Raw genomic sequence first — 25,906 nt, forward strand, 5'->3', positions numbered from 1 at the left:
CGGAAAATCATGACCAAATCTCATGATGATTAATTTAAAGGGATCGAACCAACGCCAAATTAATGGTTAATTTGGGGTTAAGGGGCTCATGTCGATGGAGGGGGGGTTAGGGGGGTTTTCAGAGGTTAGGGTTTAAAATTAAGCAAGTGCATGGCATGCATGGGTTGTGCACACAAATGATCAGTTTGATTTTTTTTTTCCTTTTTTTAAAAAAAAATTAGTATACATGGACGTTTAATTTGTCAAATATTAAAGTCACGCGCGCGCGTTAGTATAATTTGTGAGATATTTTTGTAGAATATTTGTAAGTAAATTAAGTACTTCTCATATTGATAACATCTATAATGATGAAATGTTACATTTAGATAACATGACTTTTTAATTCGGTCGTCTATTAAAAGAATATTAGTCCTATATTACATATATTTCCTTCTAAGTTGTCAACTGTACAAGTTAACAATAGCATTGATTAAATGAAAGAAGGGGCTCCGGTGTATAGAGGGGACCTCGCCGTTTAAAAAGTAACCATAGAAACGATGGATTCCATTTTTTTTCATATTAATTTATATTTTATAATAGGTATTTTGATAGTAAAGGAGGTCATTTTAGATTTTTAATTAGGAGGTGATTTTTTTTTTGAAGATGGACTAAGGGGGAGAGGTTATTATATATATATATATATATAATATGCTCGTGGCTATGCTGGAGGAGATCACCTCAATAATGTGATTTAATTACAATGAGCTGTAATTATTTTCATAGATAGATAATTAATCATTAATTTGGAATATATATGTACATATAATACGGTCATGTACGTATACAGATTTTATTCCTCAAAATATATGGTCTATATACATACGTACCTTTTAATTTAAGTACCCTTATCACACGTACGTAGTACTTATACAACCTAATTAGTTTTTTTTTTCGGTCTTTTTTATTCGTATATAAAATAATTTTATTACCAAATTTACATGCAATATTTAGTCAACAAAATAATCATATATATATATATATAATTATTATTTTTCAAATAAATTTGTTTCCTTTTTCCCCCCTTTCATATTTGGTATGCTAACTAGACTTTTCCTTTGAAATTATCTGTTCCATGTTTAAAACGTTGATCTTACGTTTTCAGACATCAGCCCTGACAGACAATTCCTACGCGCACATATACACACGCGTACTCTCTACTTAAGGAGCAGACGGAGACACCTCAGTGTTCGACCCGAGTGGCTGAAACATAGTGTAATCCGAAAGAGGTAAATAATACAGTGTTTCTGCAGCAAAAGCACGATGACTTCTCGTATTGGTTTAAGGTTCGAATCAGAGGTCCAAAATAAGGCAGAAGTACAGGTGGAGAGACGTGATTGGATGGAACAAAAGCCAGTATTATTGTGCCAAAGCATGGGATAGTTGTCAGTGCATGAAATTAACGAAGAAAGAATCTGAGTGCAGGTGTCATTTATTAATGGAGTCCTCAGAAATTAATTAACTCTTCAGAGTGAAGCCAAATGCATATAAAACGGGCCCTTTTCATTATCTTCAGTCTCTATCTGTCCTTATAATCTCTTCTTCTCTGCAGGCAAGGGTATGTGTAGTAGTCATGTTGTGAGGCTTGCTTTCTTCTAGCTATATAACTCTAAGCTGGCTAGCTTCATGAGTTAATCTTTATATATCGATCATTTGATTTGATTGATTTGCTTGCCCATTGTTTGTAATTAATTTTGTTCTAATATTTTACTCATTTTAATGGGGTTAACATGAATATTATGAGTACTGTTTTTGTTTTTGTTTAGGGACGTACGTACGTTCGTCGATCTTCATCTCAAAATGAGTGACGCAGTAGATCAAGCTCTAAGCAAGCTGCTAGGTGAGATCGATTTCGATATATGCACGGCCTGCAAAAGCTATATATATATATATATTATATTATATATCATTTCCATGCATGTATGATCTGTGCGTTTGTTTTTGTACATATACTCCTCAATATTATTCGATCTGTTTGGTTGATATATTCTTTATAAATGAGTGTTTGGTTCATATTGGATTATGTTTTTTTTTTTTTTTTCTTGATGTTTTATTCTTGGATCGATGATTCATAAGTTCCATCTTCATGATGATCATCGAAGGCCTAAGGAAAAGTTTGAATCAAGTACTGATGTGAAAATGAGTGATTCATTCCAAAAAGAAAATCAAATAACAAAAAAAAAAGTGAAAATCCAGTGCCTTGGCCGGGTTTGAACTATATAAGTTCCTTCTATCAATTTTGAAACAAATTAATTAGGGTTAATGTGATAAGAAAATCAAGATGAAAAGGAGACCTCAAAATGGCCTGAAAAAGGATCGTGCATGAGCTTTTTGTTGGTGATTTAATCGATTCATGAGGTTGTGTTCGATCTTCACCTAGAGAGTTGGTCTCTAAAATCTTCTTGTCGAAAAATCCTTAGAGGATCAATATATGAGGGATGTTTTACTGACTTATTGAAAGTACATTGTATGAGACAAGTTATGGAATCTCAAACTCAAAAAAGGTAAACTCATCTCAACTAGTTGGGATCACATTAACCATATGCAAGTCATGATTAATAATTTAACACTTGGATTAATTTGTTTGGCATACTAATTACCATAGTTTGCGGCACTTTCAACACGTGGCAAATACGGATATGTAAACCTTCCAATTAGAAACGGTATTTTTCCGCCAAACTTACGTCGTTTGTGCATGAATAATTATCCTTCTAACTGAAAAACGGTATTTTGATATCATTCCCAACCAAAAACGATATGTATATTCCTGCCTGATGATCTGCGTTGATTTGTTAATGAATGTTTGTCCTGTATTGGTCATGGTATATAATTTTGCTGATTTGCATAATGTAAAAAGAAAAAGTTGATGGTACTTCAATGCTTTTGAGATATACTAGTATTATGAAACATCCAAACAATTATACCTAATTATATGAAGACATTAGATACTATCCGATTCTCTTTCTTTCTCCTCTCTAAACCTCCATATATCATGACATAGTAATTTATTTGGATTTAAAACACCAAACCCGCGGCCAAGGTTTTCTCTATACACCATTTTCTTTTTTGTGAAGATGATTACTATATATTAAACCTTATAATTTCTAAGCTATTCCTTTTAGTATAATTGGTTCAAGGTTGTACTTTGAGAAACGCATGCTATACTCCCAATTAACTACATGATATGATAAGCTACCATGATCACTAACTTGATTTGATTTTTGTTAATTCAAACCTGGTTTTGATTATCATGTATATATAGAGTGGGATCTAATAGCTAGGCCTGAGAGAAAAAGATGGACGATACGGCCTTCTAGGGTTGACATATGTTATATTCGAAAATTAATCCTTTACTTTTCTAGAGCTAATTTACATCATGTCCTCCATTAGGGTTTAAGGTTTTTAAAAGAAATTTAGTATATAATCATCAATTGCCCTGTTTGGATACAGAGATAGTTTCATCTCATCTCATCATTACAAATTTTTTAAATTGTCACACAAAATATGATAAAAAATTTAATTTTTTCAAATCTCAAAACAATAATAATATTAAAAAATAATATTTTAACAATATTTTATTCAACTCATCTAAAACTATCTCATCTCATCTCATCTCACTCTCCAAACGACCTCTTAGTAGTGCTACCTAGTATAACCTACTTAATTATGCGCTAATTAATTATTAATATGAACGATACGGCCTTGTAGAACTTAGCTTTTTATAGTTAATTTACCTAAAAATATAATTATTAAATTATCCTTGCAAATTGCTTCATTAATGTGCCACAAGATATATGGTAATTCAACAGTAGGCCTCACTGATATTTCAAATTCACTATATATTTATTAATGAGATGATCTATATATCTATTAATTATTGATAATTTTCCGATTTAAACAGGCTACTATAAATTAACAGGCTATATATATATTGATCTCTTGATATTGTTACAATACCAGTACATGAATATTAATATTGTTACACTGTTTACTCTTCCAAACTCATAGAATGTTGGTATTAATTTCTTGTTGCAAATAATATTAATTCATGTCTTTCAACCACTAATGATCTTCATCAATATATATCCTCTAAATCTTATATATGATCAAAATAATTGAGGTAAATGAAAAAATAACAAAAAATCTACTAATTAATCATTTAATGTTATATTAATAGAGAATAATCGAAGGAGATCAATGATTAAAAAACTAATTAATAACAATTTTCTTCATTATTATTTACTTATATATATAATTAATATGTTGACACATGTTATTTAATTATATATATATATAACTGCATAAATTAATACTAGAAATACAATTCTTTCATTTATAATTCATTAATTAAGCTCATGCATGATGTCCCAATCATATTTAAGCGTACGTACGTACGTGTTAAGGCCGTGATATATTATTGAATTCTCATATGCATATATTATATATAATTACTTGATCTAGCTTGTAAAATATTTAATCAAGTTCGTGGAAAACAGAAGAATATCCACTGTCTAGTTGTTCATCAAACGGAGGTGTCTGCACCTCCTGCGGCCTCGAAATTCTTATTAACGAAGGTATATCAGCGCCTGTTCGCGAGGGAGCTCCTATAATATTGCCCGGAGATCATGACGACACAAATGATCAAGATGATGTTGTCCAGGAGCGCAGAGACAGTGACTTGATTAGCCCCTTGGAAAATGTGGTCAAAATCACTACTGCTGGTGATCATGAGGTAAGTAATTTAATTAAAAACAAAAATTTACTTAGTTTATCTCCCTAGCTAGTTCTTGAATATCACATGCATTTTTGTGTTGAAAACTTGCAAATGACAAGACCTCGATCTTATAGATCGATCGCTCATATATAAGTAAGTGATATTATAATTTTTCAGAATCGCAAGATCAGCAACGTCTCGAATGTTGCTGATCAAGAATCAGGGTTGATTGGAGCAATTGTAGCTAAGGTGCTTGGTGGTGTGAGATACATTGGCCAGGTTACAGGTTATGAGGCTGAATTTGGACGGTTCAAGGTTTGATCACATATATATATATATATATATATGCTATATATTATATATGCATGATGAGCTTGTACTTCTTTTTCTTTAATTTAATTAGTTAAATTTCCGCTATTAATTATACTAACAGAAGATTTTCTTGTTGCAGATTATATATGAAAATAATTACCAGGAGAGTGTGGAGAAGGAAGAACTACTTCAGATGTTTGCCTCCCATGACCTAGTTCGCACCTACTATAACCGTGTAGCAACTGGGTGAGTAATGCTAGATACAATCGTGAAGTGCGTAAATACCGCATAATCATTTTATAAAAGAGTGAGATCCACTATTAAAAATTTAGTTTTTTTTTTTATAAGAATCTCGTATTTACTCATTTTTGACAAATGAATTGCGTGACGTTTTCGCACTCCACGACTGCAAATATAATATCTCAATTTAAAATTAGTGATTGGTCATAGTATGTAGTACATGCATGATCATGTTTAATTTATTGATTCCCATATATGATATATCCATATATATAGTGAAGATCAATCTTATAATGGTTTCATGACAATACTGCGAGGGCATGTCCTAGATCATGGTCATCTTCCACCTAGAAATTGCATGTTTTAATCCTGCATGCATGGTTAATTTAGAACTTTTGCGTTTGGATTTTCCAGCCAGCATACTAGATCAGTAGTACTAGCTACATAGGTATGATCTAATTCATTTTGACTTAGAGCTTGTTGGGGAAGTGGGTTGATCTCATCTCATCTCAAAACTTCTTATAATTTCTTCCCAAACATCACTCAAACATAAATACTTTTCAATATATCTTCAACCTTTTGATCATCTAATCTTACCTAATCTTTATAATTTTTTCAAACTTATAAACAAAATACAAAAGATGTCGAGGAATAATCTCACATTGTCTGTGGACAAGATCTTAGGCATGTTTATAAGGAATGAGCAATCATATCTCGAAGAATCGGTTTTATGAGATGATCAGTTAGGCCCATGAATTTCTTCATGGTACCAGAGCTTGCCACAGGACAAATGAAGACCCATACTACTTATCCCACTCAAACTATTTCACTATCATTCACAGAATTCTCATCTCTTCTCACTTTCCGATCCACACATTCGCCCTAATGGAAACTAGCCTGCATTATTTCTGTCATTAACAACTTTGATTCAAACAATGTTTAGCGGTAGACCAAGAAAAACTCGAAGGAGAAAGAAGGCTGCAAAGGCTGGGCAGGACAAAACCGACTATATTCCAGCCAAAAGAGTCCCAAGAGCCAAAAAGGAAAGCACGTACATTCCCCTGGCATTCCGGGAGACGAGGAAGGATGCCTACTATTGGTACTAGTACTACTAGTAAGGTCAGTAGTTTTGAATATTAATTGCATATACTTATACTATATTTGTGACAAGTTTTTATATATATATATATATATATATTTGTGACAAAAGTTTTTATATATATGAATTTTGCTACTCATCATCCCCACACACCACACACTTCAATTTTTTCTATTTTATTTTTTAAAAAATAATTTGGTTTTATTCTTCTTAATTAAACTAATTGAATTCTTCTACTCATTATCCATAAACTACACATTTGTTCAGAGCAAAAAAATAAATAAATTTATGGTGTGTGGCGTGTGGGGATCATATATGATGAATAGAATTTTTTATATATTAAGACGAAAGATCATTAGATTGACCATATATTAATTGGTTTTGATTGAATGATTGTTTTTTTTTTATCTCATATCTAGGTTTGAGGATATTGCGAGTAAATCAAGGAGGCAAACGAGGGATATTGCAGAATACATAATGGAAAGTTAATCTTCCGATCCATGGCTAATGTATCTCTTATTTAGTCTACCTTTATTCACTCCTCCTATCAGCTCGATTGTTCGTTTGAAGTATCCAAACTAATTAAAAAGTGTTGCATGCAGACGTACTAATATATGCCTGCAACAGAGGCATGCATGTTAACATGTCGTTTATGTTTTCTCTTTCAGGCAAACCAAATAAAACTGATCTGATCTAGTATTCTCTGGCTAGCTAGACTATAAGATGTTTGATCTTCGATCTAGTACTTGTTAATTAGTACTACAACGTTGTCAGACATGAATATATATGTCAAAGTCTTATATCTTTCTTATGAAAAGTCAGAACCTAATAAATTAATTAATGCTTATTGGTTATTGCTGATCATGTGATATGTAATATTAGGATGTCATGAACTCCCTCTCCCCCTTAATTTTTCCTCTTGCTAATTAATTGGGATTATATATATGCACGTACACATACATGATGACATATGATCTTAGTAAAAGTATATCGTTTTTGGTCATGACAGATATCTCTATCACGAGTGATCAAGTAATTTTTAAGTAGTACTCATGAACTGTCTGATCATCATGCTTCGACTCAATTAAGTTTATATACCCTTAATTAATGGTGTGACGGATATCATCATGTATATATATATATATATATATATATATATATATATATATATTTGTGTGTGTGTGTATTGTTCGTACCAAAACTTAATTATATAGAAGTTAAAAAACTAATTAAAACTCGATCAAGCTAGTCTTATTTTACAACAGACACATGAGGGAGTTTAGGGATCCAGGAAGATCATGGAGACATGATCATTTCAATTTGTGGCCCATAAATCTAAGTAATGTATACCGAGGAAGCGTATTCTGGAGTAAAATAAAGAATATTAAGCATGCATTAATTAATTTAACGTTCATAAAATATTTGTTCAAATGTTTATAATATTTTTTTACTGAATTAGATTTGAAGTATAATTTTTTCCTTGAAACTGCTGCATTTGGATGCTGAGGTCATGATTTTAGATGATTTGAATTTATCTATGAATAGTAATGTTTTGTAGATCTCTTTGAGATATCATGTTTGAATATAAATAGGTTAATATATGTGTTTGAATGTATGATGTAGGATGAGATGTGTTTAAATTTGTTATGAAAAGTTAAAAAAGTAGGAGATCCTATCAATAATGATTGATTTGAGATGAGTTGAGATGATCTTATCATCCAAACATAGCCAATCAATCGTATGATATGCAGTAGTGTCAAAATGTTCTCTCTCTCTCTCTCTCTCTCTAACGATCTAGTAATATTGTCAAATGTCAATGTAATCTGATAAATAACCAATTTAGTGCATGGGGTTTTGGAAATAGTATGCAGAGAATCAGTTGCGTAAAAACAACATGAATTTTGTTTTTTGTTTTTTTGTTTTGTTGGGTAACTAGGCTAGAACTTTTTTTTTTTTTTTTTTTTAGACATAAAATGTATATCATGTGGAAATGATTAATTTAGAGCATCTTGACTTATATATAGAAATGAGAAACATGATTTGAACGATAGGTATTGATATCATCATGTGATATTTATATATGTAATGGTGGCTTTGAATCATGATCATGATCTTCTGGCCAAAATTAACACCAGCTAGCTAGCTAGATCGTCGTCGTCATCGTCATCAATAAGTTAGCACTTTATCAGATAATATTGATACAATTAGGCCCTTTAAAGATATTTATTATCATTCAAACGTACGCAAATTTACCTAGCTTGCTGCGATACACGTACGGCATCACTTGATGCATGACGTCCGCGCGCATGCTCGCTTGCTCGAGAGTTTTCCCTCCCTGATCTCATGATCTCTTCATCATCCTCGCTCCGCCTCTCTGCGAATTGTCACCCATGGGCCCTAGCTAACGCTTGACCTGCAAAACCCTAGCTAACTAACTCCCCGGACCAACCCTTGATCGAGTTTATAATTAACTCTCCCCACTCAAACAAAATGAACACGCAACCTAAATAACCAGCTCGTAGAAATATTGTTCCCGTCTTATCTTCCGTCATGATCTCTTCCTGCATCCTCAAGCTAGCGCAAGCTCCCGCTGGAGTACGTACGTACGACCATGTGTTGAAGATGCAGGAAGCTCACACTTCTACGGAAGCTCATCCCTCCAAAACAATCACAGCTCCACGTGAAAGTCCATAAACCAATTCTGTTATAGTTTGTTAGAGTTTGTTACTCTGAGTTGGCATTATCATTGTATTGAATTAAATATTTTTTCTCGGTTATTGACTCAAGCAAGAATTCTATAAGTAGTTCAGCTCCTATGTAAAATAGCAGTATGGAAAATAAAGAAAAAGGAAACCTTGAGCCATTCCAGTTCTTCTCTAACCTTCGCATATTGCTATGTTTTTTGCCTTACATACGCTACTGTTAACATGGTATCAGAATAGTCATGACCGAAAGTTCCTCCAATATCGATTCCAACATGCCACCATCCAATCCCGAAAACAATCCACATCATCCCGCTAGCCCGTTCTATATTCAACCTGGCGAGGGTGCATCTTCTCCGTTGGTTCCAAATCTCCTCACAACCGAGAACTATGTCACCTGGGCAAGAACCATGCGTCGGGCACTAAACATCAAAAATAAGCTCGGATTCATCGACGGCAGAATTTCCAAACCAACTCAAGATTCTGATCCTCTTCTTATCCCTTGGGAGCGATGTAATGACATGATCATCGCTTGGATCCAACATTCTGTTGGTTCAGAACATAGATCGAGCATTGCGCATGCAGACACAGTAGCAAACGTTTGGAAGGATCTCCGTGAACGCTTCTCCATCCAAAATGCTCCACGCATATTTCAACTTACAAAATCAATTTCCTCTCTCATTCAAGACAACGAATCCGTAAGCCAATACTACAATCAACTCAAGAGTTTTTGGGATGAACTAGAGATCTATGAACCAATGCCGACATGCACATGTGGCTCGCTCAGGACATTAACGGGATACAATCATCGACACAAGGTTATGCAATTTTTAATGGGACTTCAAGATTCATATGATGCGATCCGAGCTCAAATTCTCCTTCAGGAACCTCTCCCTCCTTTAAATCGCATCATCTCGTTGGTACAGCAAGAGGAACGACGCAAACAGCTTCATGATATACCTGCATCTCTTGCCATGGCTACTCGAGTTTCAGATCAACGTCCAAACACTTCATCCCGCATGACTCGACTTTTTTGCTCACACTGTAATATCTCAGGTCATTCTCTTGAACGTTGTTTTAAGGCTAACCCGAATCTTCCTGTTTGTGCTCATTGCCGCATCCTAGGACACACCAAGGAGAAGTGCTACAAGTTACATGGATTCCCTCCCAGACACAAGAACCACTCCAAATCCAAATGCTCCGCAAATCAATCTTCACTCGAGCAGATCAACTATGGACCACCTCTCTCTCAGGAACAATATAGTCAGCTCCTTACTTTGCTCAAATCTTCCTCCTCCAATGTCGTTCCCACTCCAGCAGTGAACCAAGTCCAAGCTAGCATCTCTGATTCTAGCACCTCTCCCACATCTGGTATTTTTTCTTGTAATTCAATAAGTGCTCACACACAGTCCACACGTCCCACCACCTCATGGATATTGGATACGGGTGCTACAGATCACATGATCTGTAACCCCCACCTATTCACACACAACATGACCCCTGTTACTCATTCCATTAAACTACCCAATGGTCACTCCACAGCAGCTACACACATCGGTGATGTACACCTCTCTCATTCACTCATTCTCAAAAATGCCTTATGTGTTCCTGAGTTTTCTTTCAATCTTATCTCTGTTAGAGCATTAGCAACTCACTCACATTGCTGTTTAATTTTTTCATCCACTTCTTATTTTATCCAGGACCTTTCATCTTGGATGACGATTGGAGTGGGGACTGTCCTTAACGGCTTATATCACCTCCAGCTACCAAGATCCAACACCACTACTCTGCAACCAACATCTCCTTCTTCCCAGTTTTTACATTCGGATAGCACAGCTCTTACTACAAATAATACCAAGTTTGATACAGTTACTTTGTGGCACTATCGTCTTGGACATAGTTCAATGACTAAATACATTTTGAATGATATTAATATTTTTCCCAAGCATCATACAGCTTCTACGAATCCTTGTACAGTGTGTCCACTTGCAAAACACCATAAATTACCATTTCCTCAATCCGAAAACAATGCATCAAAACCTTTTGAAATCATTTCAGTGGACATAGGGGGACCCAATCAAACTCAATCTCACGATGGCATCAAATACTTTCTTACCATCGTTGACCAATTTACTCGCTGCACATGGGTTTATTTACTCAAGGCCAAATCTGAAGCTCGAATCTCCCTTCAAAATTTTTTCTCAATTGTCCAAACTCAATTCGAGACAAACATCAAAACCATAAGATCCGATAATGGTGCTGAGTTCCAAATGCCATTTTTTTATCACTCTAAAGGTGTAATACATCAACTCACTTGTGTTGCTACACCTCAACAAAACGCTTTGGCCGAACGTAAACACCAACATATTTTAAATGTGGCCCGCGCATTAAAATTTCAGTCAAACTTACCAATGAAATACTGGTCTGAATTCATCACAACAGCAGTATATCTCATCAACCGAACTCCTACACCTCTTCTCCAACACAAATCTCCTTTTGAGATTTTATACCACCGCAAGCCATCATACTCTCACCTCAAAATATTCGGGTGCTTGTGCTATGCATCCACCCTTGTCCATACCCGTACCAAATTTGACCCTCGAGCTCGTCCTTGCATTTTTCTTGGCTACCCCTATGGAGTCAAGGGATACAAACTACTTGATCTCAATACCAAACACATTTTCATATATCGCGATGTCATCTTCCATGAAAATTGTTTCCCCTTCAAACAAACCACCACATTCATTTCCTCTGATCCATTCTTTACCCCAACAACAAACACACTACATACCACTATATCTCCACCACTTCCGCACCTTTCCATTCCTCCAACTGATCACAGCCATTTAGCACCTTCATATCCTTACCCAACCAACACCAATACACCCCCATCTTCTCCTCTCCAAACTCCCACAAACCCACCCCCACGCCGCTCCACTAGAACTAGAAAAGCTCCAGCATATCTTCAAGACTTCCACTGCCAACAAGCTACTGCCTCACTCCAGTCCACATCTATGATGACAGATTCTGGTGCTAACTCCACTGCAGGTAAAATAATTTCATTCCCTCTTTCTTCTTTTTTGTCATATCATTCTCTTTCACCTACATTCAAAGTTTTTACCACATCCATTTCCATTCACACTGAACCTTCTTCATACACTCAAGCTCTCAAATCACCTATTTGGTGCAAAGCAATGGAACAAGAACTAAGTGCTCTTGAGTTAAATGAGACATGGTCTATAGTTGATCTTCCTCTCGGCAAGAAGCCAATTGATTGCAAATGGGTTTATAAATATAAATTTCATGCCGATGGAACTATTGAAAGAGCTAAAGCTCGTTTGGTTGCCAAAGGCTTTACTCAACGTGAAGGGATAGACTTCCATGACACCTTCTCTCCGGTTGCCAAGCTTACTTCCATCCGTTGCATCCTTGCTGTTGCCGCTATCAAAGGATGGGAATTTCAGCAATTAGACGTCAACAACGCCTTCTTGTATGGTGAACTTAACGAAGAGATTTATATGAAAATTCCCCTTAGTCACCATGCTGCCAAGACCAACAAGGTTTGTCGTCTTCAAAAGAGTCTTTATGGTCTTCGCCAAGCTTCCAGGCAATGGAACTCCAAGCTGTCCTCAACACTTGCTGAATATGGATTCATTCAATCGAAAGCTGATTACAGCTTATTTACCAAGAACACAGGAAGCTCATTTGTTGCATTGCTCATCTATGTCGATGACATTATCTTAATGAGCTCAGATACTATCTCATGTACTGCTGTCAAAAGTTTTCTGGAATCCAAATTCAAGATTAAGACTCTCGGACCACTTAAGTACTTTCTTGGCATGGAAATCGCACTCTCCAACAAAGGCATTCAGCTTTGCCAACGTAAATTCGCTTTGGATATATTATCTGAAGTCGGATTACTAGCTTCAAAGCCATCCCCTCTGCCCATGGAACCCAACCTCAAAATAAGCAAAGATGAAGGAGAACTTTTTCATGACCCCACCTTGTATCGGAAGCTAGTGGGAAAATTGCTCTACCTCACAAACACAAGACCAGATTTAAGCTACAGTGTTCACTTGCTTAGCCAATTCATGGAGACCCCACGGCTTCCTCATTACAATGCTGTCATCAAAGTCCTTCGATATCTCAAAGGCACATCGGGTCAAGGTCTATTTTTTCCAACAGCTTCTACCTTCAATCTTGTGGCTTACTCGGATGCTAATTGGGGAAATTGTCCAGACACCCGTTGCTCTACAACTGGCTCTGCGTCTTCATTGGAAGCTCACTCATTTGCTGGAAATCCAAAAAGCAAACAACTGTATCTCGTTCATCGGCAGAATCTGAGTATAGGGCCATGGCATTAGTTGCATGCGAGCTCACATGGCTGAGATATTTACTCCATGACTTGAACATACATATTTCACAGCCTGCGACTTTATACTGTGACAACTCAGCTGCAATTCACATCGCAGCCAACCCCGTATTTCACGAACGAACAAAACACATAGAACTCGATTGTCATCTCGTTCGCGATAAGATCAACTCTGGACAGATTATCACTGCCCATGTATCATCTTCGGCTCAAATAGCAGATTTGCTCACCAAACCATTACACTCTCCCACATTTAATCGATTGCTACTCAAGATGGGAGTAATTAACATCTACTCTCCATCTTGCGGGGGGCTGTTGAAGATGCAGGAAGCTCACACTTCTACGGAAGCTCATCCCTCCAAAACAATCACAGCTCCACGTGAAAGTCCATAAACCAATTCTGTTATAGTTTGTTAGAGTTTGTTACTCTGAGTTGGCATTATCATTGTATTGAATTAAATATTTTTTCTCGGTTATTGACTCAAGCAAGAATTCTATAAGTAGTTCAGCTCCTATGTAAAATAGCAGTATGGAAAATAAAGAAAAAGGAAACCTTGAGCCATTCCAGTTCTTCTCTAACCTTCGCATATTGATCTGTTTTTTGCCTTACATACGCTACTGTTAACACCATGCGCCCCAGCCCCATGTACATGTAATAATGGTGCCTTGCACCATACGGCAGCAGTGCCAACTATCATGCATTTACACCGAATAATGACAGGATTACTACCCTCCTACTACCCATTTATTACTCTTTTTGTATTTTTTGTATGTTTTATTTTATTTAATAGTTAAGAAAGTGATGGCTATTAGTAAAATTATATATTTTTCAATTTGCACCTTCATGGATTTACAGCACTAGTTTGATGCATCATGTACATGATCACTTAGGTACATTAATCTTTTTTTAAAACAGAAAAAATTATGAAAAAAACTATTACTGATGATTTTATACACACACGTACATATATATATATATATATATAATATAATTGAAAAGATATATATATATATATATATTTTTTGAAACTCGGTTTTAACGAAAATTGTAATTACGTCGACATTTTTATATATATAACTAAATGAAAATTGGACTTGTATAGCGCGGTATATATTAGATACATTAACGCGGGCCATTTAATTCTTTTCATGTTTGATATGATCTGTCATGACCAAAATGATACTGATCTTAACATGATATCATGTGTTCGAGTGTGTACACGTATATCCCAATTAGCAAGAGGTAGAAAAGGGGAGGGAGGGGGGTTCGTGACATCCTAATGCATATATATTACATGATATGCGTTAATTTATTAATTACGTTCTGATCATTCATTTATAATACAGATCACATAAGATCTTATGGAGCTAGCTAGCTTGATAATTCTAAGACATGCTATCAAAGATGAGTTTTTTTTTGCAAGAACTAGAATCCCTTTCTTACATATCATGTATTAATTCACCTGATATTATAGGAATCTCTTCTCACTTGTCAGTAGGCTTCATTTAGCATGCACTCAACTTCCACACTTCGAACCCTGGCTTAGTTCCATGCACTCTCGATCTTTTCCTCAACTTCTCTAGCTGCTCGATCCTCTCTCACACCTTGACCAGAAATCATGGCAGATCTTTTCTTTAATAATAAAACCCACCATCCCTGCCCCAAAGTAATTTTATTTAGCATCCATGCATGAAGAAGAACCAAGATGGGACAGGCCGCTAGCCAAGAGAAGAAGGCCGGGAAAATAAAAAAGGCAAAGTCGGGGAAATGGAAATTTTTTGAAGTTGTCATCATCTCACAAAATTGAACAACAACAATCTGTTCTTATTTTCTAAGCATACTGACATTGACATCAACAGATAACAGTTTCAGTTTTATCCCATAAAATTACTCTCATTCAAGTGCCGCTTTTAGGGATTTGGCGAATCTTTCTAATTCCTTCAGACCTTCCTTGGGGGATTTCGCTTCAGCCAGCACCTTCACCATGGCACTCCCGACAATAACACCATCGGCTCCCCATCCTGCTACCTGTATCAGAATTTACATTTGAGTAATATGTACATACATGGTAGGAAGCATAACAGTAAATACAAGCATTAAGTAAGGTACACGTTGGAAAACAAACCTGTTTCACATGCTCAGGTTTTGATATGCCAAAGCCCACTGCTACAGGTTTGGTTGTCTCCTGTCATATAAAATTATCATGCCACTCGTATATAGAATTTAATCATATCATCAACCCAAGGCTTTTAGTTAAGGGCCACTTATCATGCTAATTGCAGATAGTTATCCAGGCCCATTCTAGGAGTGCTACCCACATTGTGCGGGGTAGGGGCACACCCTCCCCGCCCCCCCACCCCGCACCATGCGGGTGGCAGGGTTTCATACCCCGCCCCCCGCTCAACCCATTATCTAAAAATTTTTTTAGTCACAAATTATAATATAATATAAAGTATAAATTGAAATTTATACATTTAAAAAAAACATAAACTCATTAGAGTTATAATAAGAGTTTTTAACAAGTTGTATATATCTATATACAATATATTTATATAAATTATTTATATAAATATTAAAAATTATAATTTTTTATATTAAAAATAGAGGGAGTGTGGAGCGGGGGGTGGGGCCCTACCGGGTCAATCTGCCCCCCGGCCCCGCATGAGCAGTGTGGGGTAGCCCTCCTGCCCATGCGGGGGGTGGGATAGTAGGGGGCGGGGCCTGCTGCCCACCCCTAGCTCATTCCTGAAAAGCAGTTTAGACATGCATATCATACTAGGGAAGGGTATTTGATACCCAAGCATCTCAACAGATTCTTTTTCTGGGTAAGTAAAAGAACGTAATAAGATGGCAGAAATCATACTTGAATGATATTTATATTCCGAATCACATTGATTATACATTATTCAACTCTTTAGACTCAAATGTGATGTATTGAATGTTGATGCTAGAGGACCTGTACACCCCCATGATTATTCGGGACTTTGTTCTTGGATAGCCGGTGCCAATAAAAAAAGAAAGAAAGAATGTTGATACTAGATTAATGAGCATCTAGTTTAGTTCTAGTTATAAAACTAGTTGCATATAAATCTAGTTTTATCATTCCATACATTGCAGTAGACAAACTAGATCACTAATGAGAAAATAATGTTGAAAACTAGAATCCTCGTTTGGATAGCTATCTAAATCCATCTTATCTCATCTTATTTCTTTTCCAAACATCACTCGAAGACAAACACTTTTCAATTTCAAATCTTAAACTTTTTCATCTAATCATTACAACTTTTCCAAACTTCCAAAGAAAACACAAAAAGCAATTCAATTTTTTCAAATCCCAAAACAAAAATTATATTCTAACAATATTTTAACTTTATAATATTTTTATTCAACTTTTTCTCTCTTTTTTTCCAAAATCCAATAAAATATCTTAACGCAGACCATTTCACTACTATTCACAAACCAATTTACTACAATTCACAATTTTTTTTATCTCAACATCCAAACAAGGCCTGTAGACAAACCTGTTTAATATCTTGAAGAAGGGTTTTAACTCGATCGCTCACAGACGTGCGAGCACCAGTGACCCCAATTGAGCTTACCTATAATTCAAAATAATCAAAGTTAACTCTTATATGCAGCATAAATTTTCTCCTATAATGAAATGAGGAAGTAAAACAATTATTTTTCTCTCCTTCTCCTCCCATTGTGGCAAAACAGTAGCATGCAAGAAATGAACTGCATCAACTCTTAATTTCTTTTTAAGGATGAATGTATCCACTTTCTTTACTAAAAAACAAAAATTATAATAGCACTGCTAAGACCTACTTGATAGCGATGGAAACAGACCTGTGAAGATCCTAAAAAAGAATCAAGAATGGACAATGCTTTGGTTTCTACATCTCCTTGAAGTTCAGTGGAGACCAAAATCAAGAAAACGAGTTTCTAATATGATAAAGCTGTATCACCATACATCTGTAGATTATTATCTTGATGTATTTGAAAAATCAGAAAAGTATATTGAGCAATTTAACACAAGATCCTGCCACCAATAATAGAGGTGTGGATTTCTATACTTGGAAAAGGGAATTTATTGTCAACATAACCATCGTCTCTCTGTCTCGTAAACAGACAAATTCTGAAAATGTAAATTCAAATCCACTTTCCCACAGCACAAGTAGCAAATAAATGGGCAATCTTAAAAAAAACGCATAAATGAAGAGGCTTTTTGGCAGGGATATAACAGTTACAGATCAATTAAATGAAAAAAAAAAAAAAAAGAAAGAAAAGGAAACAAAAGAACATGGTAAATAGTATCAACTATAGAAAAGGATCTTACAAGATACAAAAATCCTTCTGCAGCTTCAGCAATGGCTTTCATTCTAGCTGTTGGGGTAGTGGGTGTTGTGAGGAGTACCTTTTTTTTTTTATAAGTAAACGATAGTATAAATAAGAATAGGCATAGCCCAAATACACAAGAAGTTATACTAGAGTTAAGGCCTATCTAAGTTGCTGTAAAAGAAACAAGGAAATCATGTACATTTAGGCCATTAAAATCTACAGCTATAGCCCAAAGCAGTAAGGTACGAAAAAATAAAACTCGAAGCTCCTCTAAGGTCTGCTCCTTATCTTCGAATGTCCGCTCATTACGCTCTCGCCATATACACCACATAATGCAGCTAGGAACCATCTTCCATACAGTTTTGATTTGTGGAGGTCCATCTGGTATTACCCAACTAGCCAATAATTCCACCACAGTAGCAGGCATCGCCCAGTTTAACCCTATGCGACTGAACACTTCGCTCCACACGGCACTAGTTGTCTCACAATGTAACAAAAGATGATCCACTGTCTCCCCAGCTTTATTGCACATACAACACCAATCAGGAATAATTACCCTACGCTTTCGTAAATTGTCAGTAGTCAAAATCTTACACAGGGCTGCTGTCCAAGTGAAGAAGAGTGCCTTAGGGGGTGCCTTATTCCTCCACAATTTTCTCCAAGGGAAATGGGTATTCGGAAGTACGGTAAGGGACTTATAGAAGGAGTACCTTAACCACACCATGACACACATCAGACCAAAAGAATTCATTAACAGGCTATTAACTACGTAAGTATTTTTAAGAGGGCATTGCATAGCTAATCTGAAGGGAAAATCTTATAACCACTTAGTAAATGAGGTCAACTCAAAAAACACTTATGAGTCTTATAAGAACAGGGTACAGGGGATAAGGTCATAGCTTCAAAACCTACCAAGTGCATGGGTAATATAATAAAACAAAACCAATTTAGAAAATGAGGTCAGCAAAAGACATTGGCATCTTAAAGCAAAGAGTTGTAAAAAAAGGAGCATCAAGCCATCTCAAAATGGCATGCAGAAATTTTCCAAGATTACGGTCTTTAAGACTAATAATTTACTTACACTTCAAAAAAGTAATTAAAAATAAAGATGAATGCAGAACCTATATGACTATAACCATCACCCGACTACTCCCACCTTAATGCTGTGAACCACAGTTTCATATTTCATAAAGCATAGAAAAAAGTGGATTTATTATGGCATAAGACGCACAGCAATACTAGGAAAACTTGAAATAGGAAAGACTTCATCCAGAATCCAAAAACGAGGGAAAAAAACATATTCAACTGAGAGGTAGGCAAACCAATTCAATTCCATTCTTTGCTGCTTCCTTTCTCAGAATTTCAGTCTCCTCTAGAGGAACATCTGGGACCACAAGCCCTGGAAACAAATACACAATTGAATTTAACAGAATTAGAAAACAATCCAGAATTTACAAAGGAAACAAGAGAAGGGCAAGAGGTAAAATCGCCTATGCTTTTTACAAGAAATGAATATCAATATGCACAAGAATTGTTTAACAAAAATGATGCATCCTCTTCTGCAAATATCTGAGGGTACTCTAACTGCAAATAGAATGCTTTCAGAAATATTCTTATAATTTATGAAAAAACGTGTATATATATATCTACAGGAAAAACAAGCATTTGTGACGGATTATTTGCGACGGTAACGACTATTTGCGACAAAAACAGACTCATTTTGACAGGAAATAATCATTTTCGCTAGAAATAACTGGTCACAAATAAGCAGTTTTCTTGTAGTATGGAAGTAACCATTAGAAGTAACAAATTTCTGCCGGAAATAGGCATAATATTATTGTTCCAACATAGGTCGCTGTTCTTATGCAATGTAATTATTAATGGCCAGTCCAAGCCTAGTCACTAGCTGTTTCATGTTTGTACAAAAAGAAGGAATGCTTGCAATTTGAAGTACTGAGTTCAATAGTAATTACAAGTTTATGCGCGCGCGCACACACACACACATATGCAAAGTTGGATGGTGATGATCACAAAGGCAAATGAGGTATAAATCTGGACATGAGTTAGCACACAATTCTCCAAGCTATATCTTGGTTAAGAGAAGTTTGAGTTTGTGTATCATGGAATAAGGAACATGAAGCATAGAATAAGGAGTATGCCGCATTAATCCAATTAGTAAATTTCACAGGCCAATGGCCATCAAAGAGCATAACCATAGCATCCCACAATTGCCCCTTCGGTATCATATTTGAAATCATTCATAGTTTATCAGCTAAAATCCAAGCTCACCAAGATAGGGAAGATTGTGACCAAGACCATTTAGGCCTCGTTTGTTTTCACATATGAGATGAGATGAGTTGAGATTAAAGTTAAAAATTTGAATAAAATATTGTTAGAATATATTTTTTAATATTATTTTTGTTTTGAGATTTGAAAAAGTTAAATTGTTTATTTTATTTTGTATTGGAAGTTGGAAAAGTTGTAATGATTAGATGAGATGAGATGTTTTCTGAAAACAAACGAGGCCTTAAACTTATCGGCAAAAATGGGATATCTTATTCTACATCATCATGCCGGCTTTACCAAAAGTTATAGCAAAAAGAAAGTTTGGATAAGTAGAGCCCAAATGGTAAGGAGTATCTATTGAGTAGTGACTACATCCAGAACCTATACACAGGAGGGGCACATGTGCAGCATGCAACTAGCATTTGGGTAAATGAAATGACACCGTGAAAAAACTCAGCTTCAGCAAATAATAAGTTACCATGTACTCCAACATCTTTAATGGTGGACATGAACTTCGAGACGCCACGCTTGAGAATCGGGTTGTAATATGAGAATAGTGCAAGTGGACAAGATAATTGTGGAACCACCTGTTGAGTCAATAATAATAAACATGATAACACTTCCAACTCACAAATGATAAAAAAAAGCAAAGAAGCAATAACGTTTTACACTTCTCCTTCAAGTGATTGTCCACTTACCTACATGCATACATTCATTACAAAGCATGCCTTTAAAATAAAGAACAATCAAGGACAAGTGTGCCAGTGATGAAAAAAAAAAGTTAACCAGTGATGTCAGAGGAACATGTAATTTTAGGTTTGAGATGGTGGAATATTTTGAAGTAATATATAAGATGGGTGAAGATACATAGCCCATCTTATACTAAATGACTAATGGTAAAACAATAATAATAGTAATACCAATAACAATTATTCATTTTTTTTTATAAAAATATATTTACTAGACTAAATAATATACAGAATGAGATATTGGCAAAGCATCAATCTTATTGTGCAAGAAAGAATTCTCAAACACACTTCTTTATATTGAGTTTTTACAGAAAAAGATAGGTGGCACAGCCTCAGTCAAATTACTGTGCTTTATGAGCATTTGACAAAGATCTGCTATTCGATCTTTTGCCTAATACAGCACAATCTCACAAACAAAAACTACAAGAAAGACATCGAGCCTATCATTTTATCAAGATCTGATGATGAGCGAAAAGATGGCATGGATTGCAGAATGGACATACCTCCTTCAGCATTGAAATAATTGCATTGAAATTGGTCCCTCTTGCCAAGGCACGTGTAGCCGCTGCCTAAAAAGACACATTCATGAAGAGATGTGCACACAGCAACTTTTTTTTGATAAGTAGTGCACACAGCAACTTAACGAACAAAAGATACAACTATAGGACCTGGATAACTGGACCATCTGCCAAAGGATCAGAGTATGGTGCACCCAGCTCGATTATGTCTGATCCGCAGGAGTCAAGCACCTTCAATGCTTCTGCAGTGGTAGAAAGGTCAGGATCACCAGCCGTGATGTATGGAATAAATGCCACCTTCACATCAGCATGCTCATTAGGGAAACATTAATTGATAGAAAAACTTGTGAATTGAACACCGGATAATAGCTCATCCCAAAGCATTTCTAAGTGATTAGTATTCAGAAATCAATGAAATGAATGCATCTGATTTCACAATTTGGATAGATGCTAAAATTTACAGTACAGGGAGCTCAGCAATTACAAGAGGTTTGTAGCTTAATTTTTAAGTATAATAATGACTGCCAGGAAATAGGAATTCTACACTTCAGAAGACAGTATGGGGCTTTTAGGATATTTTGTCCTAGTTCAGCTTGGGGATGCAAGCCCTGCAAATTTCATCTTCAGTTAGTTATGAAAAACTTAGGAAAACAAAGTCAGCCAGAGTTTGACCAAGTTCATGCCAATACTTCTTGGTATGTTCATGTCAATGCTTAGAATGGAATACAGTTGCAAATCAGCTTTCTTGTTTTTTCGTTGGTAACTACACACACCAGTGGTTCTTAAAACTACGAAGAACTAGAAGCAGTAACTGATTCGCCAGTTACAAGGAAGCAACTTGTGAGCTAAAACATCAAGTTCTCCACCAGAAAATGCCAGAGGCCTTAACAAAATCTCAGCTTGTGGAAAATGATGATAAATTTGCTAATTGAACGGGATTGTGGAGTTTATAACTCGCACAATCAAATGCAGGTGTACTAGCTCTACGCCCAAAGTTGGACAACAAAAAATTTATGAGATTTTTGTTAAATATTTTTATATTAAGAGAGTAAAATCATGGTGTATCCGAAAATCATTAACTCGTGCTCCATTACCACACCGACCAAGATCAACAATGGCATGTACTAAAATGACAAGAAAACGATGCACATGAGCAACAAGGAAATATACCAGTAGTCCACTGTCAAAACACCCAAAACACTAACTCAGAAAAAACAGATACAAAACAAACTACCAGAAACCCAATTGAAACAGATAATAACCCGTGGAAAAAAAATGAGAATGAAAATTGAAATATAAATAGGCGAATCAGAAAGTGAAACGCTTGCTTACTTTGCCTTGTTTTCTCAATCTTATGAAAGTCTCAGAGAGCCCAACGGTTTGGTTAGTGCTAACAGCAGCCATTGGAGTGAATCTTGTACTTGGGACTGCTAATCTATGAGAGGGAGAGCGGATAAAAGACTGGGTGTCAGGGCTCTTCTTCAATTGAAAGAAGCTGGTTTTTGGTGACTTGAAAGAAACGGCCATGGCCAAAATAAAACAAAAAGAGAAAAAAAGGTTTTCGCTTTGTCTGCGGGTACGAATGAAATACTGTTAAATGACTAAAATGGTTTTTAATTGAAAATGAGAAATTAGAATCGGAGATTTTCACAAGTAACACCTGGACAACCCCGATTGACTGATTGTCGCCTAGAATTTGAGGATTTCAGCAAGAGAGATAATACATAAAATAAATTTTATATTATTTCTCTACTATTATATAAGTGACTATTTAACAAAAATTCTTATTTTAATAAAATTATAATAATTTTAATTGATTTCATTAACTTCCGTTTGATAGCCTCTCTCTTGATTTTAAAGTCGAAAATCAGACTCACACTCTTTTTAAAAACTCGCTCGGCTCCTTTTTCTCTATAAACTCTCCAAAAGTTGAAAACCAGACCCTTACTTTCTAGAAATTCGCTTGCTCAGCTGGGGGGAGGGGAGCTTCGACTCCTTCTTCCTCTTCCTCTCCTCCCTTTCCTCGTCAGCCCTTCGTTTCCGATGGTTCCATTTGGTTTTTTTGTTTTCTTTCAGGTTTTTGGCCGAATAAAGGGCTCACCTGCCGATCTTGCAGTTGACTGGATTGGGAGCCAATTGGAGCGGCACGTTGTGCTGATATGCGGTTTAAAGGAAATGCGTGGGGTTCTCAAACCACCGAGATTTTCAAGATTTGATTTTGAGAGCAAAGATATTTTTTCCTGTCGGTGTTGTGTGGGTATGGTTTTTGTTGATTCGATTTCTTTTCACTCTGTGGGATGTGAATTTGAAGAATGGTTTTTTTTTTCCCGTTTCGTGTGGATTTTTTTATTTCATTTTTTTGCTTGTTGGATTTTTGTTCGTCGGTATGGACCATTTTTTAGAATTTGAAGGATGTGAGTTTTTTGTTCATTCTTCTAGGTAGTTTTTAGTGTGGATCATCTCTCTTCTCTTTGTAGGAAGTGAATCTGAAGAGTGTTTGAAAATTCTTTCCAGTCTTGTTGTTCTTCGACTCAAAACCTGTGTTTTTTTCTTTTCATTTTTTTGCTTGTTGGATTTTTCTTTTCCATTTTTTGTTTGTTGGGTGTAAATCTACTTGTTGGATTTCCATTCGTCTTTATGGACCAAATTTTTTTGGCTCGAGCAGTTGCTTGGATGTGATTTTATTTTTGCTTCATCTAGGGACCGGGTATGCTTTACTTTTTTGCTTCATCCCAACCATGGATTCCAAGGAGAAGCGGCTCAATGAGCTGGGTTACAAGCAAGAATTCCAAAAATAAATGATTATTCTTTGTTCGATATTTCCTGCTACTCTATTTTTGGTTTCCTTCCACAATGTTCTTGTTTCATTTTATATATTTTTTTCTTCCTCATTGTTTGATTATATGAAATCTTCTACTTTTTCTTGTTGATGATGAATTTTTTTTTTGAAATTTCCTTTATCGTTTAATTTGATGTGGACTTTGTTCAAAACACTTACAATATCATTTTCACGATGATCCTTCGCACAAGGATTACTCCACTGTATGGTTCAAACCTTCAATATGCAGGTCCTGCAAGTCTTGTGTGGGGTTGGGTGGTAAGTCTCGTTCTTCACTTGGTTTGTTGGATTTGCGATGATTGAGATCTATTCCTCCTTCGCTTAGATGTGATTTTGTTTTTGCTTCATTCAGGTATGCTTTACTCTTTTGCTTCATGGTTGATAGATTAATTAACTAATCATGTATACCTTTTTGACTTATGGACCATTTGAATTGTCTTTTATGGAAAAATATAAAAGAGAAACGTATTGGATCTTCTTTATGTCCTGCTTTTTTATCTTTTCTTTTGATTTAAATTAGATCGATCAAGATTCGACCAAAAAGAAAAAGAATGATTATTACCATTGAATTGTTATGGTAAATTGCATTAAGATTTTAATTTTAAATTTCTTTTTAACTTGTTGGAAGGCTTATGCAGGATCACAAACACTGTAGAGCATCATTTTATTATGCACTGGAACAAATAAGGATGAATGATATCTTGCTCCAAAGTGGTTATTCTTATGCATGTACAAAGGCCAGACTATTATTTGGACATTTCTAAACACTTTTGCATTACAAGTGATTGCCTTCATTGACATAATCTCAATATGGTGGCAAGTATATTAGCAAGATAGGCTTGTTGTTACTGATAAGTAACATAAACATTTATAACATTTTCATTTAATATTACATAACATAAACATCAAATATTATCATTTACATTTGAACTCTTTCTGACATAGTATTGGATGCATAAAGAGGGCTACCGAAGGCAGGCTATTTTACATCATAATTAATGAAACAATTTTTAGAGAAATATTTTATTGACACTTGAAGAAAGTTAGGGGAGGATCATATCTACTTGCCTTTCCTCAGCTTCATGAATTCCTATAGTTTGGTATAGTTTGGTGGTTGATTGCTACAACTCTCACTCTTATTGCTGTTAAACTTGGATTGCCTTTCCTTCTTGTTCGTGCTTCATGGGTATCGGTAAGGTTTGTGTTTTACCTTGCTGCAGCAGCTTTGACAGTGATTTTTTTGTACTTCAGTCAGTTTTTACTTTTTCACATTTTTATCCGTTGAGTGTTAGGATGGTTTGAGTTTATTATTTTTATCTTTTATGTTTTTCTAGTTATGTCAATACACCATTTTGCTGTCTCTAAATGCTTTTTCTCTTCTCCAGGTTGTCAGATTGTGATGTTATTAGAATTTCTAGTCGCTGACCGTAGCTGGTATAACATTTTTATTATTTTTCTCTGTATGTCGTCTTGTATGATTTTTCTATTCTGCAGGTTGTCAGATTGTGATGTTATTGGAGTTTCTGATGCACTGACAGTAGCTGGTATACTTTTGTGTCAGTACACAATTTTTATGATTTTTCTCTATACACTGCTCTTTGTATGCCTTTTCTCTTCTGCAGGTTGGGTGCATGCGTATTGGCAATTGTGCCTTTTATATATTTAAATTTTGAAAAAAAAAATGTAAAAAAAAAAAAAAA

At 35.5% G+C, this 25,906-nt stretch overlaps 2 protein-coding genes across 2 annotated transcripts; one reads left to right on the forward strand and one right to left on the reverse strand.

Moving 5' to 3' along the window:
- Positions 1-1,580: 1,580 nt before the first annotated feature.
- On the forward strand, positions 1,581-7,097 carry LOC118344186. The gene is made up of 7 exons (XM_035684200.1): positions 1,581-1,594; positions 1,803-1,876; positions 4,533-4,768; positions 4,928-5,065; positions 5,202-5,308; positions 6,246-6,421; positions 6,821-7,097. The coding sequence occupies exons 2-6, from the start codon at positions 1,837-1,839 to the stop codon at positions 6,406-6,408; spliced, it is 684 nt and encodes a 227-aa protein (XP_035540093.1). The 5' UTR covers positions 1,581-1,594; positions 1,803-1,836; the 3' UTR covers positions 6,409-6,421; positions 6,821-7,097.
- An 8,124-nt stretch (positions 7,098-15,221) lies between these two features.
- LOC108996052 (tryptophan synthase alpha chain-like) lies at positions 15,222-22,965 on the reverse strand. Its single transcript, XM_018971800.2, has 9 exons — positions 22,700-22,965; positions 21,518-21,664; positions 21,353-21,418; positions 20,579-20,687; positions 19,137-19,213; positions 17,813-17,890; positions 16,998-17,075; positions 15,602-15,661; positions 15,222-15,504 (listed from the first exon to the last, which is right to left on the reverse strand). The coding sequence occupies exons 1-9, from the start codon at positions 22,892-22,894 to the stop codon at positions 15,370-15,372; spliced, it is 945 nt and encodes a 314-aa protein (XP_018827345.1). The 5' UTR covers positions 22,895-22,965; the 3' UTR covers positions 15,222-15,369.
- Between the last annotated feature and the right edge of the window lie 2,941 nt (positions 22,966-25,906).

Source organism: Juglans regia, chromosome 1 (assembly GCF_001411555.2).
Source record: "Juglans regia cultivar Chandler chromosome 1, Walnut 2.0, whole genome shotgun sequence".
NCBI classification, from domain to species: domain Eukaryota; kingdom Viridiplantae; phylum Streptophyta; class Magnoliopsida; order Fagales; family Juglandaceae; genus Juglans; species Juglans regia.

Excerpts from the sequence above, each read along its gene's own strand:
- LOC118344186 (XM_035684200.1), top strand. The coding sequence starts at position 1,837 with ATGAGTGACGCAGTAGATCAAGCTCTAAGCAAGCTGCTAG. Across the intron at positions 1,877-4,532 it reads AGCTCTAAGCAAGCTGCTAG|AAGAATATCCACTGTCTAGT; the intron begins GTGAGATCGATT and ends CGTGGAAAACAG. Across the intron at positions 5,309-6,245 it reads TATAACCGTGTAGCAACTGG|CGGTAGACCAAGAAAAACTC; the intron begins GTGAGTAATGCT and ends AACAATGTTTAG.
- LOC108996052 (XM_018971800.2), bottom strand. The coding sequence starts at position 22,894 with ATGGCCGTTTCTTTCAAGTCACCAAAAACCAGCTTCTTTCAATTGAAG. Across the intron at positions 21,665-22,699 it reads GATTGAGAAAACAAGGCAAA|GTGGCATTTATTCCATACAT; the intron begins GTAAGCAAGCGT and ends GCTGATGTGAAG. Across the intron at positions 19,214-20,578 it reads TAAAGATGTTGGAGTACATG|GGCTTGTGGTCCCAGATGTT; the intron begins GTAACTTATTAT and ends ATTTGTTTCCAG.